Below are 19582 nucleotides of genomic sequence, written 5' to 3' on the forward strand. Positions count from 1 at the left end.
CCCCACCCCAGTAAGGCCTCCATCCAAAGGTACTATATCAAAGGAATCTCCCAAACGACCTTTAGATGATTCATATCTGAAAGCAGTATTAGAACTTCATGAGCAAAACAAGATAAATGAGGATAGTAGGAGATAAGGATCGAGAGACACAATGATTATATAAGGAAGCAAATAAGAGAGTACTTCAAGCAAAAATGGAAAATGGAAATACAAGAGTCAGATTTAAGGAAGGAAATTATGGAATTAAAAGAGAGATTGAAAAATCAAAGGGAAAAGTTGAGTGAAGCCCAAGAAAGCCATCTTGAAACAATGGAGAAATTAGCATAGGCACTTCAAGAGAAGCAAATATTGGATGTTGAAACTAATGAAACTCATCGCGAGTTCCATTAAGCTAGGAATGAGGCTACTAGTGCCAACGTCAAATATGAAGAGTTAGTCAACCGCATAGAAGCATACACAATACAAGTGTTAAATCAAATGGCAATACTCGAAGGCACCTTGACTTAATATGGCATTGACATCCCTCCCAAAATCAATATTGTTGTATTTCATTTTCTTTTTGAAGAAAAAAGTGGATGTAGTGAACATTATTGAAGAAACTATTTTTTGGGGGGCATTATTGTCTCACTCAAATATCAATTAAACACATTAACTATTTAAAGAAAATATACCATTCTAGTATGTTGCATCAAATTTCGAACCTAACAAATTTCCAATCTTAAAATTTGACTCAAGTATCTTCAATTATCATAAATCAAAATTGCCAAAAGTATCAAATTCATCAAATTAGCAAAATCAAAAGTCACCAAACAAAACATCAAGTAGCAAAATCATCAAATCAAGATTATCAAATTCATTGAATCAACTCATCAAATATCAAATTTAGCAAATCAGCTCATCAAAAATCAAAATCAAAGCAGCAAAATTGAAACTAAGGCATCAAAAATTGAAATTAAGTTTATCAAATTTATCAAATCAATACATCAAATATCAAATTCTTCAAATCAATTCATCAAACATCAAAAATCAAAATCGAAGAATAAAAATCAAAATTAAGTTTATAAAATTCATCAAATCAACTCATCAGATAGAATCAAAATTAACAAATTCATCAAAAATTAAAATAGGTTTACCAAATACATCAAATCATTTCATCAATTGTTGAAAATTGATTTCTTTGTTCGTGAATAATTTTTAGACCTACTTCAGGCCAACACAAAGACCAATAGAATTGTAATTTGGTCCTTTGCCCATACCATGGCAATCGAAGGCATGACCTCAGAGGGCTTAGGGCAGCATGACACGACCAATGTGGAGACTACTACCCCGCTACTATCTCATACAGTGCTTTTCTCCATCTTCAAGAAATGCTTTTGGAAATGTCTGCTCAGGTGGATTCACTCTCAGAGAAAAATGCTGCCAACCCCCAAACCACTGCCCAAACTTAAACCTTTGCCATCGCCACCACTATTGGGATTCCTACCCCGTTCATATTCACCGCTGGTGCTACATCTCCAACCCCAAGGAAACAACCTACCGTCTTCACCAAGCAACCCGCAATACTAATAGTCAACCAAGTCAATGACTTTGAAGAAGAAGACCCTCGTGTCTCCCAGTCTATCCTCCCAATGAAGCCATCATTGCTTGTGAACAATCCTATGAGAGAGGAAATGGAGAAAATGAAGGAAGAAATCCAGAAATTAAAAGGGGCTCATAACCTAGGAACCACAGACTTTAACCAAGGCAACAACCTACCGTCTTCACCTATTCAATGTTGATTGCCCAGCCTCTTAAGGATTTTAATGAGGTTGTTAGGGGGCCCACTAGGATCGAAGAATCAATCCCTCAATTATGATAGTTGGTCCATCCCAAATCTTTCCCAAAAAGCCCCCCATCAAGAAGAAGTCAGAAAGTGAAGTGCTTGTTATTTCCTCATCCCCTTACCAATAAGTCCAATCTAACCTTGTTGTAGCTACTTATCCAAGCAATCCCCAACCACCATTTTTCTTACCTGCACCATCACCGCTAGTGCCTATCATAACACAACCATTTTGTCTAATGCCAACTCAACGACCATACCAACCACCCACTCCCCTACACACGATGGTAACCGACCAAAATCTTCGCATCCAGAAAGGGAAGAGGATAGAGTTTACCACCCTACCATACCCTCACTCTCAGTTATTGCCTACATTGGTCAAAGAAGGGTACATGAGTTTGTTGACTTGGAAACCATCACAGGAACCAAGGTTCAAAAAATATGCTTGGTGTTTTGGGACCCCACTCTTTTTTAATAAAAATATGCTTAAATATCTTCCCAAAAACCAAATTTTGAAAAAAAAAGTAAAAAAAGGTATTTCTGCTTGTATTTAAATACCGATATGCCTCTATCGATACACAAAGGTGTATCAATACTTTGAACCATGACCCGAACCTAAGCCAAAAGGGTACAGTGACAATGCCCACTATGCCTACCACCAAGGCCCGTGGCATGTGACCAATAGGTGTTGGCAACTTAAGTATGTAGTTTAGAGGCTAATTGATGATGCATCACCTTTCATGTGGAGCAACCAAAGCAGCAACAAATGGGGATCACAAAAAATTCCATGCCACTACACGAAGCATGACCCAACAATAGCATTCATTGCATCAAAAAATTTATGTAGTTTATGGACCCTACAATGTTGGTTGTTCCAATAGGGACCCTTCCTACAGTACTAGTGCTATGCATTCAACCACCTCTTCACACCATTTGCACTACCAGACCTCCCTTTTTGCATCCTAGTCCTTTTCACACAGTTCACCAATAACCCTTTTGCCCCTTTCACTGTATTCAATGACAACCACCCGCGAAAACCCTTTGTCATTCATGATCTGGAACTCTACAAAGAAAATTCATCCAAGGTCTCATGGAACTATTACACTGAGCCAGTGGTGGCGCAAGTAGATTGAGCTGACCCAGAACATGGATCCTTATTAAGATCTGGAAGACTTTTGCCCCCAGGACAAGTGACTAGGGTAGTGGATAAAGGAAAGGCTAAGATAAGAGAGGAGTAGGATAAAAAAAGTAAAAACAAGAAGGATGATACCCTGAGAGCCATTGAAAAGTCTTAATACAACATAGTGGATCAGCTAGCAAAAATACTAGCATAGATTTCAATACTTGGGCTGTTATTATCTTCAAAACATCATAGGAATTAGGTTATGGAAGCTTTCATAAGGGCTCTTATCCTCCCAAATATAGAACCGGAAAGGCTAGCACAGATGGTCGGCATGATTTTGGCCCCTTGAGTCATAACTTTTTCAAATGATAAAATCCCAATAGATGGTTTTACTCACAATCTTCCATTGTATATCATAGTGACTTGTAGAGGAATGAGGGTCTTTAATGTCTTAGTGGATAATGGGTCTCGTCTAAATGTGTGCACCCTCGAAACACTACAAGCACTAGGAATGGGTATACATGATGTAAACAAGAGATCCATTGTGGTAAGGGCCTTTGACAATTCAGTTAGGCCAAATTTAGAAGATGTAACACTTAATGTGACTATTGTAAAGGTTATTTATCATATTCAATTTCAAGTTTTAGACATTCAAGCATACTTTACCCTATTACTAGGGAGACCTTGGCTTCATTCTATCGGAGTCATGCCATCTTCCCTCCACCAAAGATTAAAATTGATCCATAATAATGATCTCATTACAATCTTTGGGGATAGTCAAATTGCACTAGCTATGGAATCATTAGCTCAACACCTAGAGGAAGGTCTAGGTTTCTTCTCTTACCAGTTTGAGGAACTGAATTCCATAAAAAAGGTTCAAGAATTAAAGAATATTCAAGGGAGGATAACACCACCTTTCCAAATGAAGGCTCATATGAATTTCAACCCTAGCAAAGGGTTAGGTATTAAGAAACAAGGGAGATTGAACCAAATGAACCTAATGAACATGACCTATTTGGCCCACAAGGTGGGAAGAAGAAAGGTGTACCTAATGAACATGACCTATAAGCCCATCCTAAAACCTCCCTTAACAACCTAGACATTTCACTACTTTTTCTCAAAGAACAAGAAGATCAAAAGCACATCAGCCATTTGGTAATCCCTATTGGACTAAAGATAATTAACGAGCTCGAGGATCATGCCATTTGGGAATCCTTGGATGGAGATGTATGTGTGATAGGAGGCAAATTCAAGGAAGGCCCTGCCTAGTTAATTGTTCCTTTGAAAGAGCTTGTTTATAACTAGTTTTCTTCTCCAACTACCATGGGCCTAGAGGTCCCTTCTCTTGAGGTTCGTTAAGCTGTAACTCTCGAACCAGGGGGTCAATGCTTTCTACCATGTGTCTTAGTCCCAAAAGTAGTTTTTGTACTCCATTGATCCAAACGAAATGAAAATATTTTTTCTTGAACTACGATAGGCCCAATTCCCCCCTTAAAAAGGTATGTAGGCAGCCTTGGTTCACAGCATGGGCCCGACCGCTTTTTTTTTTGAAAAAAACTCCTTTTTGTTCGGTTCCAATTCTCATATTTATTGCTCCTTTCGATCTTACAGGAACTCAAACCCATCTCACAATCCTATGACTTCGACCTTGAGTTAGACTTTGCTCTCATGGGGATAGAGGAGGAACCTATTGAAGAGGAGATCCCTAAAGATATCCTTAACCAGATTCAATAGCAAGAGAAAAGAATACCAGAAGTTGACTCAAAAGAAGTTAATCTTGAAACTAATGATGATTTAAAGTTGGTAAAAATTGAGAGTCATTTTATCCCAAAGCAGATATTTGACATGATAGAATAGTTGAAAGAGTTTAGAGTTGGGTTTGCATGGTCCTACTAAGACATGCCAAGATTGGACATAGACTTGGTGATACATAAGATTCCCATATATCCCAATGCAAAGCCAATAAAACAAAAGCTCAAGAAGCTCCATTCAAAGTGATCTCTGAAAATTCAAGAAGAGGTTAAGAAGCAATTCAAAGTGGGATTTCTAAAAGTGGCAACTTATCCTGAGTGGTTAGCCAACATTGTACCAGTGCCTAAAAAGGATGGGAAGGTCAGGATGTGCATGGATTTTCGGGATTTAAAAAAAGCTAGTCCCGATGACAATTTCCCCTTACCAAACATTGACATTCTTGTTGATAACACAACAGAACATGAAATGTTCTCTTTCATGGATGTATTTTAGAATATAACTAGATCACAATGGCAGAGGAGGACAAAGAAAAGACAACTTTCATAACACCATGGGGAACCTTTTGCTACAAGGTTATGCCATTTGGGGGCAACTTATCAAATAGCAATGACAATATTTTTTCATGACATGATATACAAAGAATTGGAGGTATGCATGGATGAAATGGTTGATGATGCATATTGCTTACACTAGCAAGTGCACTAGCCGATCAAGTAATAAAGTGATGAACAGAGTATCGTTCCCATGAGGATTTATCCAACAACTACTAGTAATAAATCAGTCAATTGTTATTTGATAAACTGAATTATTAACCTAATCAAAATCTGAATTCCTAACTAGCAAACTATCCTAATCAGTTCGGATCAAACCACATTCATGTAGAGAGAAGCAAGGCTGTATAAGAGCACTAACAGATTCGGTCCAACAATTAAATCATGAAGTTATTCAATTGAATTGGGATTCATCCATGGTTTAGTAAAACCCTAATGGCATGAGTAGCCTCTCTCGAGCACAACTCATCCTATCCATGGGTGACAATTCATATATCTCTATCAATAATTTAATCCCCATGGATGCATTAAGAGCAAGCAATTCGAATGGCATCAATTCAAATTTGAATGAACACCAACCGAATCACACAAATTATCTCTAAGATGTGTTAGATTCGGTTCTTGATTAGCAGATATGATTATCTAAATTCTTTCTTAAGCAATTCAGACAATCCAAGAATCAAGAACAATAAGGCCAAGACTGTTCTAACAATTAAAACACTAATTAAGAATGAATCCAACCAATCGAATAACCCTAGAGAACTAATTACAAACCTGAAACATCATCAATCATGGTTCGAATTCTAGAAAAAAAGAGAAATTAATTAACAAAATTGCATGAAACCCTAGCTGAATTCGGTTATCAATTGCACAGAAACAATGAAGAAGACAACCTAGAATTCTGCTTCAATCTTCATTTTCTTGGGTGTGATCCTCCTCCAATTCGCATTCAGCAACCTTCTTCTTCCTCTAGATTTTCTCTTTTCTCCTTTCACGTACCTCTCTTCTGTCCTTTCTCCTTTTGGGGATTTGAACACTTTTCTCCCCTTTCTCTTCTCCTTTTATACTTTTCTCTTCAGCCCTTTCTCTTCTAAAAGGTAGCCACCTTTAAGACCCCTTGGGCTGCAACTTGGGTTGCACTTGGGCTGCACTTGGGCCTCCCACTTGGTGGGTTGAAAGGTCTCCCTTGGATGAGTCTCAGCTGGGCCTATCTTCTAGACATGACAAATTGCTTCCACATTTTCCCTTTCAACATGGTTTTATGCTATCTTCCCTCTAAGCTGGTCCACACTCTTGAATTCCTAAAATCATTCTCAATTAGGGTGAGAAATCATGCAAATTATCATCAAAACCATGCACAAAACAATATAAATGTTGTGTAGCTTGCACACACATCAAAATCCCCCACACTTAAGCTTTTGCTTGTCCTCAAGCAAAGATATCACCCATAAACTGATCAGCCCCTAGATTATTACTATCTACCAAATGAATTTTAGGATGAGAATGCATTAAGTGATCGGGAAACCTACATAATTATTCTGATTTATTCCTATGATTAGTCATTGTTACCACATACATAAGAGCAAAGGAAGGGGAGAATATGAGATCCTTTATACTCCAACATTCACTTCCATTCAATATGTATAGCAACTCCTTGACCACCAATATTAACCATTACTTTGAGCTTGGTCTCAAATCTGTTAATGCATCTAATTGAATGTTCAACCACATTTTATCCCTTCGAACCTCAGTCGTCACCGAATTCTTTTCTTTCCCCTTTTATTTTGGTGTGAGTGCATTTTATGCTCCATCACACTAGTCACAAGCTAGAGGTAAATAACAATACTTATATTCCAAGTTGCTAGTTTTACTATTCAGCTTGGAATAGCGGAGTTGGGACTGAAATCATATTATAAACTGCTAGTTTTACTATTCAGTTCATGACAGCGGAGTCATTTGGACTTTGTTCCTTTCTCTTTCTCTTTTTTTTTTTCTTTTGCAATTATTGAACTTCATGCATTAACAGTTCAGATGTGGACTAATAGCTCGAATGATCTTTAAGATGTCAATCAAGTGCATTATACACATGAAGAGAGTTAGGGCTGGCCATGATGAAAGTCCTATTTGACTTCCTTAACTTCATGCAATGTGATGATTTCCCTCAACTTATTGTATTCCCTCTTGGAATTCACCTTATAAACAGCAATAATCTTGAGGGAATTTTAGTTTATTCAGCCTATCAATGCATGTATGTTTTGGGGTGATTGAGATGCATAGCTACGGCCTAACTCCCGCACACTTAACATGAACATTGCCTTCAATGTTCCTAGTGAGAGAATGTGAAGATGAATCCAACAATGAGGGTCTTTTCCTGAAGAGCATTATCAAGTAATGAGAGGGGTTTAGAGGACTTCCCTGAAGAGTGTTCTGAAATTTGGAATAGCTCCCTTGTTTGGAACCTCTAGCTGCTAAGAACCACAAGAAACTAAATGGAGAGAATGATAAACACTCAGAGAGATCAGCAATCTACCAAGTTAACATCCTATACAAGAAACTCGAATGATACAAAAAAGAAAAACAGAAAAACAAATGAAAATAAAAACTACTCATCAGTATTGGGTTGCCTCCCAATAAGTGCTTGTTTAAAGTCTGAAGCTCGAACTTCCAGTAGGATCACCGGTCATCTAGGTATACAGTGGATGGAGTAGACAATGTTCCACCCACTATATATGGCTTGAGGCGCTGACCATCGACATTAAATGTTTCTTGTGTCGGGTGAGTGACCTCTACAGCTCCATAAGGGAAAACTTATGTGATGGTGAAGGGTCCAGACCATCTCGATTTCAGCTTGCCCAGGAACAATCGGAGACTTGAATTATACAGTAACACTTGCGGCCCACATGAAAATTACATCTCAACAAGTTCTTATCATGCCATATTTTTGTTCTCTCCTTGTAAATCTTGGCATTCTCATATGCTGCAAGTCTAAATTCATCTATCTCATTCAGTTGTAGTCGTCTCTCGGCTCCTATGGCCTGCAAATCAAAATTTAAGAACTTTAGTGCCTAATATGCCTTATGTTCCAGCTCAACAGGTAAATGACATGCCTTACCAAAGACTAGCCTATATGGAGACATGATGATGGGAGTTTTATATGTAGTTCTATATGCCCACAATGCATCATCTAGATTGATTGCCGAGTCCTCCCTAAAAGAGTCTACAATCTTCTCTAAGATTCTTTTGAGTTCCCTATTAGCTAATTCAACTTGGTCACTGGTTTGAGGGTGATATGGGGTTACTAATTTATGTGTAACACCACATTTTTGCATCAGCCGCTCAAATTGGGTGTTGTAGAAATGAGTTCCCCTATCACTAATTATAGCTCGAGGTGTGTCGAATCGGGTAAATAACTTTTTAAGAAAGTTTACACCCTCCTAGAGTCATTTGTGGGTAAAGCCATGGCTTCCACCCATTTGGATACATAATCAACAGCAACTATGATGTATTTGTTACCAAAAGAATTCGGGAAGGGTTCCATGAAGTCTATACCCCATACATAAAAAATTTCACAAATTAAGATATTAGTGAGGGACATTTCATTCAATCATGACATATTACCTGTTCTCTGGCATTGGTCACATGCGGACACATACCTGTGATCATTCTTGAACAAGGTTGACCAATAGAAACCTGATTACAAAACCTTGGCTGCAGTGCGGTTGGCTCCAAAGTGGCCTCCTGCTTCTCTATCATGGCAGTACCGGAGCACCGACTCCATCTCTTCCTCGGGGACACACCTTATGATCTAATCTGTACATAGTTTGTACAAAAATGGATCCTTCCGCAAATAGTGTTTCACATCAGAGAAGAATTTCTTCCTCTTCTGATATGAAAGATGAGGAAGGATAACATGTCCAACTAGATAATTTGCAAAATCAGCATACCAAGGTGATGCATCTACCTGAATGGAGTAGAATTGTTCATCCGGAAACTCCTCTCGGATGGTGTTGATTGTCTTCTCTTCTAAATCCGCATTCTCTAGCCGGGTAAGATGATTAGTAGCTAGGTTCTCGGTACCTTTCTTGTCACGGATCTCAACATCAAACTCTTGCAGCAATAGGATCCACCTAATCAGCCTCGATTTTGCATCCTTCTTTGCGAGTAGGTGTCTTAATGCCGAGTGATCTGTATACATAATGACTTTGGACAAAATTAGATATGAACGAAACTTATCAAAAGCAAAGATTACTGCTAGTAGTTCCTTTTCTATTGTGGTGTAATTCTGTTGAGCTCTATTCAAGGTTCTGCTAGCATAATAGATTAGTTGAAAGTGTTTGTTCATTCTTTGCCCTAGAACAGCTTCCACTGTTGAATCACTCGCATCATGCATCAGCTCAAAAGGAAGTGTCCAATCCGATGCTATAATGATTGGGGCATTGATCAACTTGTTTTTTAGGATGTTGAACGCTTGTAGGCATTCGTTTGTGAACTCGAAGGGCACATCTTTCTGAAGAAAAGTGGACAATGGCTTAGCTATCTTGGAAAAATCCTTGATAAATCTTCTATAGAACCCAACATGTCCTAAGAAGCTTCTCATAGATCGGACGGATGTTGGTGGTGGCAACTTCTCAATTGTCTCCACCTTGGCTCTATCAACCTCAATACCTCTCTATGAAATCTTATGCCCAAGAACAATGCCTTCTTGCACCATGAAATGGCACTTCTCTCAATTCAGTACTAGATGTGTGTCCTTGTACCGCTTTAGTACCTTCTCTAGGTTATTCAAACATACATCAAATGAAGAACCAAAGACTGAGAAATCGTCCATGAAGACCTCCATAAACTTCTCAACCATATCAGAAAATATTGCCATCATACACCTCTGAAAAGTTGTTGGAGCATTGCATAACCCGAATGGCATCCTCCTATAGGAAAAGGTACCGTAGGGGCAAGTGAAGGTGGTCTTCTCCTGATCTTCTAGTGAAATTGGAATCTGATTATAACCTGAATACCCATCCAAGAAACAATAATACTCATGTCCGGCTAGCCTCTCTAGCATTTGGTTAATGAAAGGGAGAGGGAAATGATCCTTGCATGTGGCTTCACTCAATTTTCTGTAATCAATGCACACTCGCCACCCAGTGACAGTCCTAGTCGGTATGAATTCATTCCTTGCATTCGGTACTATGGTCATGCCACCTTTTTTTGGCACTACTTGCACGAGGCTCACCCATGAATTGTTTGAGATAGGATAAATGATACCAGGCATCTTGCAACTTAATGACTTCAGCCTTCACCACCTCTTTCATATTCGGGTTCAGGCATCTTTGGGGCTGAACCGAGGGCTTGATTCCATCTTCCATCAGAATTTGTGCGTGCATATAAATGGGTTGATGCCCTTAATGTCGGCTACCTTCCAAGCCAAATTTGTCTTTTGTTCCCGTAACACCATCAACAGTTTTTCTTTTTGTAATTGGGTCAATGTTGTTGATATGATCACCGGTAGGGCTGACGGTGCCTCTAAGAAAGCATACTCCAAATGCGGTGGAAGTTGCTTTAGCTCAAGGGTGGGTGGCTCTTGAGTTGAAGGCTTGCTTTTTGGCATTGGTGGTCTATCCAAGCTCTCCAACTTGAGGAATTATTTCCCTTGAAACTGTGGATTGCCATTCAGGTATGCTGCCATGCTTTGAATCTCTTCATTTTCTCCCATTGTAGCTTCTCCATCTTGTATGCATAGCTCAAGGGGATTGGCCAACCTGCAAACCTGAAAGCAATCATCAACCGCATAATCAATAACATCAATCATGTAACAAGAATCATCACTAGAAGGTGCATGTTTCATAGCATCAGACATTTTAAAAATTATTTCCTCATCTTGAATCCTAAGGCTGAGTTCCCTTGTTGGACATCAACCATTGCCTTCCTTGTAGCTAGGAAAGGTCTCCCTAGGATAAGAGGGACATCAACATCCTCTTGCATGTCTAACACAACAAAATCAACTAGAAAGATGAACTTATCAAGTTCAACAAGTACATCTTCTATGATTCCCCTATGATGCTTAATGGATCTATCAGCTAACTGCAATGCAACTCTAGTGGGTTGGGGTTCACCCAATCCCAATTTATTGAAAACTGAATATGGCATCAAGTTTCAAACTAACTATAGTGCAAGGGATAGTGAAACTCCTATAGTGCTAAATCACACAATGCCTTATCAATTTTCAAACTGCCTAGCTCCTAAATCACACAATGCCTTATCAATTTTCAAACTGCCTATAGTGCAAGGGATAGTGAAACTCCCAGGATCTTTCAGTTTCTGAGGCAACTTGTTGAGGAGGATTCCTGAGCACTCTTCATTTAGTGCAACTGTAGCCACATTTCCCAGTTTCCTTTTGTTTGCCAATATCTCTTTCAAGAACTTTGCATAATGTGGCATTTGGGCGAAAGCATCAGCAAAAGGGATATTAATATGTAAAGTCTTAAACACTTCAAGAAACTTATTGAATTTATTTTCCAATTTGTGTTGCTTTAACCTATTTGAAAACGGTACTTGTGGCTATTGGATTTTTTCCTTCTTTGGATCAGCTTGCTCTTCCTCCTTTTCAGTTTCAAGGGTTGCATCCACCTTGTCTTTAGCCCTTGCATTCTTCTCCACTTCTTGCAGCTCCTTACCACTCCTTAAAGTGATATCCTGCACTTGCTCTCTTGGATTCACTTCGGTATTGTTGGGTAGAATGCCCGGTACTCTATCTAATATCATTTATGCCAATTGCCCAACTTGATTCTCCAAGTTCTTGATTGATGCTTCTTGGTTCTAAAATCTTGTTTCTGCACTTGTTATGAACTTGATCATCAACTCCTCTAGGTTTGTTTTTTTCCGACTGATTGAAGTTTTGGGGGAAGGGTTTCACCACATTTTGATTTGGCCAAGACTAATTCGGGTGGTTGCTCCATCCGGGGTTAAAGGCACGAGGGTACTGATTGCCTTGTTGCCATTGCAAGTTACCAACAAAGTCTACCTTCTCAGGGGACTGCACAAACTGATTTTCAACTTGACATTCAATGCTAATATGACCTCCCCCACACCATTCACAAGTCATGGTCTGAACATGCATGGCCGCTATCTGCATCTCATCTATCTTCTTGCTGAGTGCACTGATTTGTGCAGATATGGCTGTATAGGTGTCCACATTGTGAAGTCCGGACTGTCTCCTAACTTGTGCTCTCTCGGAATGCCATTGGTAGTTGTTTGCAGCCATCTCCTCTATGAGTGCATGGGCAACTTCAGGGGTTTTGTTATTGATGGAACCCCTAGTTGCAGCATCCATAATGGTCTTGTTGGCTTTGGTTAGCCCATTATAGAAGGTTTGGACTTGCAGCCATACGGGAAATCCATGATGAGGGACCTTCCTCAACAGCTCCTTGTAATGCTCCCATGACTCATACAATGACTCTCCGTCTTGCTGAAAGAAAGTGGTGATGTCATTCCTCATCTTTGTTATTTAGAACGAAGGAAAATACTTGGAGAGGAATCGGCTAAACATTTCATCCCATGTTGTTATAGATCCAGTCGGCAAAGAATTCAGCCAAGTCTTGGTTTTGTCCTTCAATGAGAATGGGAACAATCTGAGCCTCACCGCATCATCACTCACCCCATTGTACTTGAATGTATCACAAATTTCCAAGAAGTTGGCGATGTGAGTGTTCAGATCTTCATGAGCCATGCTGTAGAACTGAACAGTGTTTTGTATCATCTGAATGATGGCTGGTTTGATCTCAAAGTTGTTGGCAACTATAGCTGGTCTCACAATGCTTGAAGCAGCCCCGGTGAGGGTTGGTTTGGCATAGTCCATCATGGTTCTTGGTTCAGCCATCTCTTTAATTTTAGCTCTCACTTACCCAAAAGCTCTAAGGCGGCTATGAGAGTTCTTTCAATCTTGGGATCGTAGGTGATGCTCTCTGTTTCACTTCTACGTGTCATGAACTATACAAGTCAAAGTCATAAAGAGGCTAGTATACACATATCAAAAAAGCAATCTACCAAACCAAGAAAACTAAATATTACCAAGAAAAAAAAGAAAATCAAACAAGACAATGAGCAAGAGGAAAGTAAAGTACTTATCAGCAGTGGAGGCTAATATACACTGATCAGAAACATAATATACAGAATTAAAATCAGATTAACAATGGCTAATGGTTCTTAATATTGTTGTAATAAAATCCCCAGCAACGGTGCCAAAAACATGATGCGTATTGCTTACACTAGCAAGTGCACTAGCCGATCAAGTAATAAAGTGATGAATAGAGTATCGTTCCCATGAGGATTTATCCTACAACTACTAGTAATAAATCAATCAATTGTTATCTGATAAACCGAATTCTTAACCTAATCAAAATCTGAATTCCTAACTAGCAAAATAACCTAATCAATTTGGATCAAACCACCTTCATGTAGAGAGAAACAATGTTGTATAAGAACACTAACAGATTCGGTCCAACAATTAATTCATGAAGTTATTCAATTGAATTGGGATTTAGCCATGTTTTGGTGAAACCCTAATGGCATGAGCATCCTCTCTCGAGCACAACTCATCCTACCCATGGGTGACAATTCTTATATCTCTATCAAGAATTTAATCCCCATGGATGCATTAAGAGCAAGCAATTTGAAGGGCATCAATTCAGATTTGAATGAACACCAACCGAATCACACAAATTATCTCTAAGATGTGTTAGATTCGGTTTTTGATTAGTAGATCCGATTACCTAAATTCTTTCTCAAGCAATTCAGACAATCCAAGAATCAAGAACAATTCGGCCAAGACTGTTCTAACAATTAAAACCCTAACCAAGAAACATCCTGAATGAATCCAATCAATCGAATAACCCTAGAGAACTAATTACAGATCTGAAGCATCATCAATCATGGTTCGAATTCTAGCAAGAAAGAGAAATTAATTGACAAAATTGCATGAAATCCTAGTTAAATTCGGTTACCAATTGCACAAAACCAAAGAAGAAGACAACCTAGAATTCTGCTTCAATCTTCACTTTCTTGGATGTGATCCTCCTCTAATTCACATTCAGCAACCTTCTTCTTCCTCTAGATCTTCTCTTTTCTCCTTTCTCACGCTTCTCTTCTCTCCTTTCTCCTTTTGGGGGTTCGAACCCTTTTCTCTTCACTTTCTTGGATGTGATCCTCCTCCAATTCACATTCAGCAACCTTCTTCTTCCTCTAGAACTTCTCTTTTCTCCTTTCTCGCGCCTCTCTTCTCTCCTTTCTCCTTTTGGGGGTTCGAACCCTTTTCTCCCCTTTCTCTTCTCCTTTTATACTTTTCTCTTCAGCCTTCTCTTCTAAAAGGTAGCCACCTTTAGGACCCCTTGGGCTGCAACTTGGGCTGCACTTGGGCCTCCCACTTGGTGGGCCGAAAGGTCTCCCTTGGATGAGTCTCAGCTGGGCTCTCTTCTTGGTATCCCCCATGGGGCTTTGCTTTTTTATGGGTTGAAAGTGTCCTCCTTGTGACTCTTGGTTGGGCCTGTCTTCTAAATGGGCCGAATTGCTTCCACATTTTCTCTCTCAACATGGTTTTATGCTATCTTCCCCCTAAGCCGGTCCACACTCTTGAATTCCTGAAATCATTCTCAATTAGGGTGAAAAATCATGCAAATTATCATCAAAACCATGCACAAAACAATGGAAACATTGTGTAACTTGCGCACACATCAATTGCTAAGTCTATAAAGGTAGAGAATCATCTAAAGAATCTTAGGAAGCTCTTCGAAAGGCTCTGGAAATTCCACCTTAGGTTAAATCCCCAGACATGCATTGTGCTTTACTGTTAGTCAAAAGGGGATTGAGATTGACTATGCTAAGGTCTAAGCAATTGTTAAGATGCCTCCTTCCCAAACAGAAAAGGAAATTAGAAGCGTTTGGGAAGATTACAATATATCTGTATATTCATCACGCAACTTACACCAATATGTGAACCAATTTTCAAGTTGCTAAGGAAGAATACCCTAGTGAAATGGAATGAAGACTATCAAGAAGCATTTGACAAAATTAAGGAGTACCTGACCAATCAACCAGTATTAGCTCCCCCTAGGCTTGGGGAACCCTTGCTTATGTATTTGTCAGTACAGGAATATTTCATTGGATGCATACTAGAGCAGCATGATGAGACGGGTAAAAAGGACAGAGCCATTTATTACTTAAGTAAGAGATTTTGTGACTATGAGACAAGGTACGCTATGCAAGAAAAAAACATGTCTAGCACTCGTTTAGTCCTGACAAAAGCTATGTCATTACTTATTAGCTCATTCGGTGTTGCTCATTTCTAGAATAGACCCCATCAAGTATTTGTTCAAGAGATTTGCAACTACAAGTCGAGTCTCCCATTGGCTCATGCTCATTTCTGAATATGATATCAAGTATGCGACACAAAAGACAATCAAAGGGTAGGCCATTGCAAATTATTTAGCTAATAACCCCACCTTGGAATATAATGCAATCCCAACAAATTTCCCATTTTGGAAATACAAGTGGGGCAAAGGTGGAAGGCAGACTTTGATGAAGCATCAAACCAAAGTTGATGAGGAGTGAGAATGATCCTTGTGGACCCTCAAGGCACCTACTTTCCTTTATCTATTTACTTGGACTTTCTCAACACCAATAATACATGTGAATGGGAAGCATGCATAAGATTAGTCCAAATGGGACTAGACTGGGGCATCGATGAATTGGGAATTTATGGGGACTATTTCTTGGTCATTAGTTAAGCCAAGGGTGATTAGGAAGTACAGGATGAGCGACTAGCATTGTATTATAACTGTCTCAAGGAGTTGATCAAAAAGTTTAAGTACATCTCCTTCAATTACCTACCTAGAGATGACAATCGCTTTGCAGATGCTTTAGCCTCCCTTGGATCAGTCATGTGTTTACCTCCTGACATGGCGATAGAACCAATTGATTTAAGTTGGGATAGTGAGCCCACCTACATGAGCAACATATTAGCAATCACAATAGAAGATAAAGAGTCAGGTGGTAAACTTGGTTGAGATGTTTAGATGAACTAGGCCAAGGTGTAGATCTTGAGATGTTTAGATCAAAAGGAGTAGATCCCAAGGTGAGAAGAACTATAACTACGCCAGTAAGGCATTTCATTATAACAAGAGGGGTATTGTATCGAAAGTCACCAGGATTAACTTGGTTTATATGTTTAGATGAAGAAGCACAAAGAAAGATGGAAGAGGTACATGGTGGCATATGTGGCCCTCACATGAATGAACATATGTTGGCCAAAAAATTGCTCCAAATGGGATTTTATTGGATCACAATGGATGAAGATTGTTGTCAACATGTGCAAAAATGTTATGGGCATTTGACATGGTCGATCCACTGCAACCTGCAACAAATGGGCATAAGTTCATCTTGGTCGCCATTGATTATTTCACTAAGTGGGTAAAAGCAATGTCCATAGACCGCCCAACAATGACCAAAATAGTTCAATTTATCAAGAGAAACATTGTTGCTAGATATAGATCACCTTGCAAGATCATCTCAGATAATGGAAAATTTTCCATTGCAAACGAAGACACAACCCTCTACAATCATTTCAAGATTAAGCAGTTGTGTTCATCCCCTTATCGACCTCAAATGAATGGAGTAGTAGAGGTTGCAAACAAGAACATTGAAAAAATTCTTAAGAATATGTCTCTTACCTAAAGTCTTGGCAGGACATGTTACAATATGCTCTTTTGGCTTACCGCATGTCAATCAGGACATCAACTGGGGCAACGCCATATTCTTTGGTGTATGGCATGGAGGCAATCCTACCAGCAGAAGTTGAAGTGTCATCTTTGTGTGTGATATTATGGTTAGAGATCCCAAAGACAGGTTGGGTCCAAGAACGTTCTAGGCATTTGGCATTCTTAGATGAAGCATGACTGAAAGCTATGGCCCATACTTGAGCCTATCAAAAGCGAACAGCCCTAAGACGTGTAGCTAGGTGAATTACTACTCAAAAGAGCCATTGCAAATCAGCCAGAAATAAGGGGCAAGTTCACTCCCACCTATGAAGGTCCTTACATTGTTAAAAAGAGGTTATATATCTAGAGGATCACTAATACTCAATAGAATAGATAATGGAGACCTCCTACAGCCAATAAACTTAGATCAAGTGAAAACGTACTATGCTAAATTGTAACCTTGACCTCACCCCTCTTCTAAGGTTATGCACCCACAACATTCTTCCAAAATAAATAATAAAAATAAAAAAATCCAAAAAAATCAAATGCCATCATCAAAGATCAAATTTATCAAATTCATAAAAAAATTCAAATAATCAAATATTAAAATTATTAAAATCATCAAATATCAAATATCAAAATATCAAATCATCAAATATCAAACGTCAAATGTCAAATTCATCAAATGTCAAGTCAAAATAAAATCATAAAATATCAAACTCGTCAAATATCAAATACCAAATCATCAAATTCATCAAATATGAAAATTATCAAATCATCAAAAATCAAATCAAAATCAATATCAAATCATCAAATATCAAATATCAAATATCAAATTCATCAAATATAAAAATTGTCAAATATCAAAATCATCAAATATCAAACTCAACAAATTCATCAAATATCAAAATTATCAAATCATCAAACAATCAAATATCGAAAAATCAAAATCAAATCATCAAACATAAAACTCATCAAATATCAAAATCATATTATCAAATTCATCAAATATCAAAATTATCAAATCAAAATCAAATCACCAAATATAAAACACATCAAACTCATCAAATATCAAAATCAAATAATCAAATTTATCAAATATCAAAATTATCAAATCACCAAATAATCAAATCAAATCATCAAATATCGAAGAAATCAAACTCATCAAAGGTCAAATATCAATAGTAAAAATCAAATCATCAAATATCAAATTTATCAAACTCATCAAATCATCAAATATCGAATCAAAATCATATCATCAAATATCAAAGTATCAAATTCATCAAATATCAAAATTATCAAGTTCATCAAACCATCAAATACCAAACTTATCAAATATCAAAAGTCAAAATCAAATCATGAAATATAAAAGTTATCATACTCATCAAAAATCAAATATCAAAAAAATCAAAGTCAAATCATCAAATATCAAAATTAACAAACTCATCTAAGTTATAAAATATCAAAAATCAAAAATCAAAATATCAAATCCATAAAAAATAATCGAATCATCAAATGTCAAAGTTATGAAGTTCGAAATTATCAAATCAAAATCATCAAATATCAAAGTTATCAAATTCATCAAATAACAAACCTCAAAATTATCAAAATAAGGTCATTGAATATAAAAAGAAAAAGTTATCAAAACTATCAAATATCAAAAATCAAATTTATCAAATTAAATTAATCTAATTGTCAAATTAAATAAAATCACCAAATATCCAAGTTACCAAAAATCAAGAATAAGCCTCATCAAATATCAAAATTCGTTAGATGATAAAATTCAAAATCAGGTTTCCCAAAGTCACAAGTATTCAAATCGTTAATTTCAAAATTATCAAATCTAGTTAGAAAAGATAAAAATTATTAAAAATGAAGAGAAAATGTAGAAGAAAAATAAAGAATTAGGATATCCAAAATCTAAGTCAATCTAATCATCAAGTGAAATCAAATCATTAAACAACCAAACCAAATCAATGTATTAGGTATAAAAAATATAATCCATCCCTAGAAAAGCTTAAGATAAGGCTGAAACTAAAATCAAGTCAATTGATCAAAGTTGCCAATAAGAAACAAGAACAAAAAAAAAGAACAAAAGAATTAATGACTTCTTTTAGAATAACACTGCTTTATTGTTTGCGTGATAGTTGCATTTGCCTATTAAGGCCTGGATTAGGGGTAGATTCGAGTCGAATCAAGCCGAATAGTATGAGGCTCGAATATGGCTCGCCAAGGTTATATGCGACTCGAGCTCAAGCTCTGTTCAAGCTAGAACATTGAGCTTGCTCAACTCGAGTCAAAAACTCATAAGCTCAAGCTCGGCTCGGCTCAAGCTCAATTTGAGAAAATATGTTTTATAAAAATAAAAAATCATAACACAAAAAATATTTTTTATTTGATATTTAAAAATTAATAATTATGACATTTTTAATATATATATATATATTATTTTTATAATTTTATTATATATATACATATATTCGAGCTCAGCTCACGAGGCTCTATTAGGCTCGAGCATAGCTCATTTATAAATCGAGCCTATAAATTGGGCTCGAGCTTGGCTCAAAGCTTGATTGAAACCGAGCTAAGCCAA

General features: G+C 37.6%; 2 protein-coding genes and 1 non-coding gene across 3 annotated transcripts; 2 read left to right on the forward strand and 1 right to left on the reverse strand.

The window, feature by feature from the left end:
• The first annotated feature begins 12633 nt into the window (after window positions 1–12633).
• On the forward strand, window positions 12634–12740 carry LOC148871699 (small nucleolar RNA R71). Its single transcript, XR_016108584.1, has one exon. It is a non-coding gene; the product is annotated as a small nucleolar RNA R71 (small nucleolar RNA).
• Window positions 12741–12746: 6 nt separating this feature from the next.
• Window positions 12747–13118, reverse strand: LOC148871700 (uncharacterized). Its single transcript, XM_088970046.1, has one exon. It carries the CDS (start codon window positions 13116–13118, stop codon window positions 12747–12749), a length of 372 nt encoding a protein of 123 aa, XP_088826172.1.
• Window positions 13119–16609: 3491 nt separating this feature from the next.
• Window positions 16610–17187, forward strand: LOC148871701 (uncharacterized). The gene is made up of 2 exons (XM_088970047.1): window positions 16610–16915; window positions 16978–17187. Exons 1-2 carry the CDS (start codon window positions 16610–16612, stop codon window positions 17185–17187), a joined length of 516 nt encoding a protein of 171 aa, XP_088826173.1.
• Window positions 17188–19582: the final 2395 nt, after the last annotated feature.

Source organism: Nelumbo lutea, chromosome 2 (genome assembly GCF_056320005.1).
Source record: "Nelumbo lutea isolate HS-2025 chromosome 2, American lotus-T2T, whole genome shotgun sequence".
NCBI classification, from domain to species: Eukaryota; Viridiplantae; Streptophyta; class Magnoliopsida; order Proteales; family Nelumbonaceae; genus Nelumbo; species Nelumbo lutea.

Coding starts and splice junctions, on each gene's coding strand:
- LOC148871700 (XM_088970046.1), bottom strand. CDS start 13,118: ATGGCTGAACCAAGAACCATGATGGACTATGCCAAACCAACCCTCACC.
- LOC148871701 (XM_088970047.1), top strand. CDS start 16,610: ATGTTATGGGCATTTGACATGGTCGATCCACTGCAACCTGCAACAAAT. Junction 16,916..16,977: donor AAATGAATGGAGTAGTAGAG/GTTGCAAACAAG, acceptor AAGTCTTGGCAG/GACATGTTACAATATGCTCT.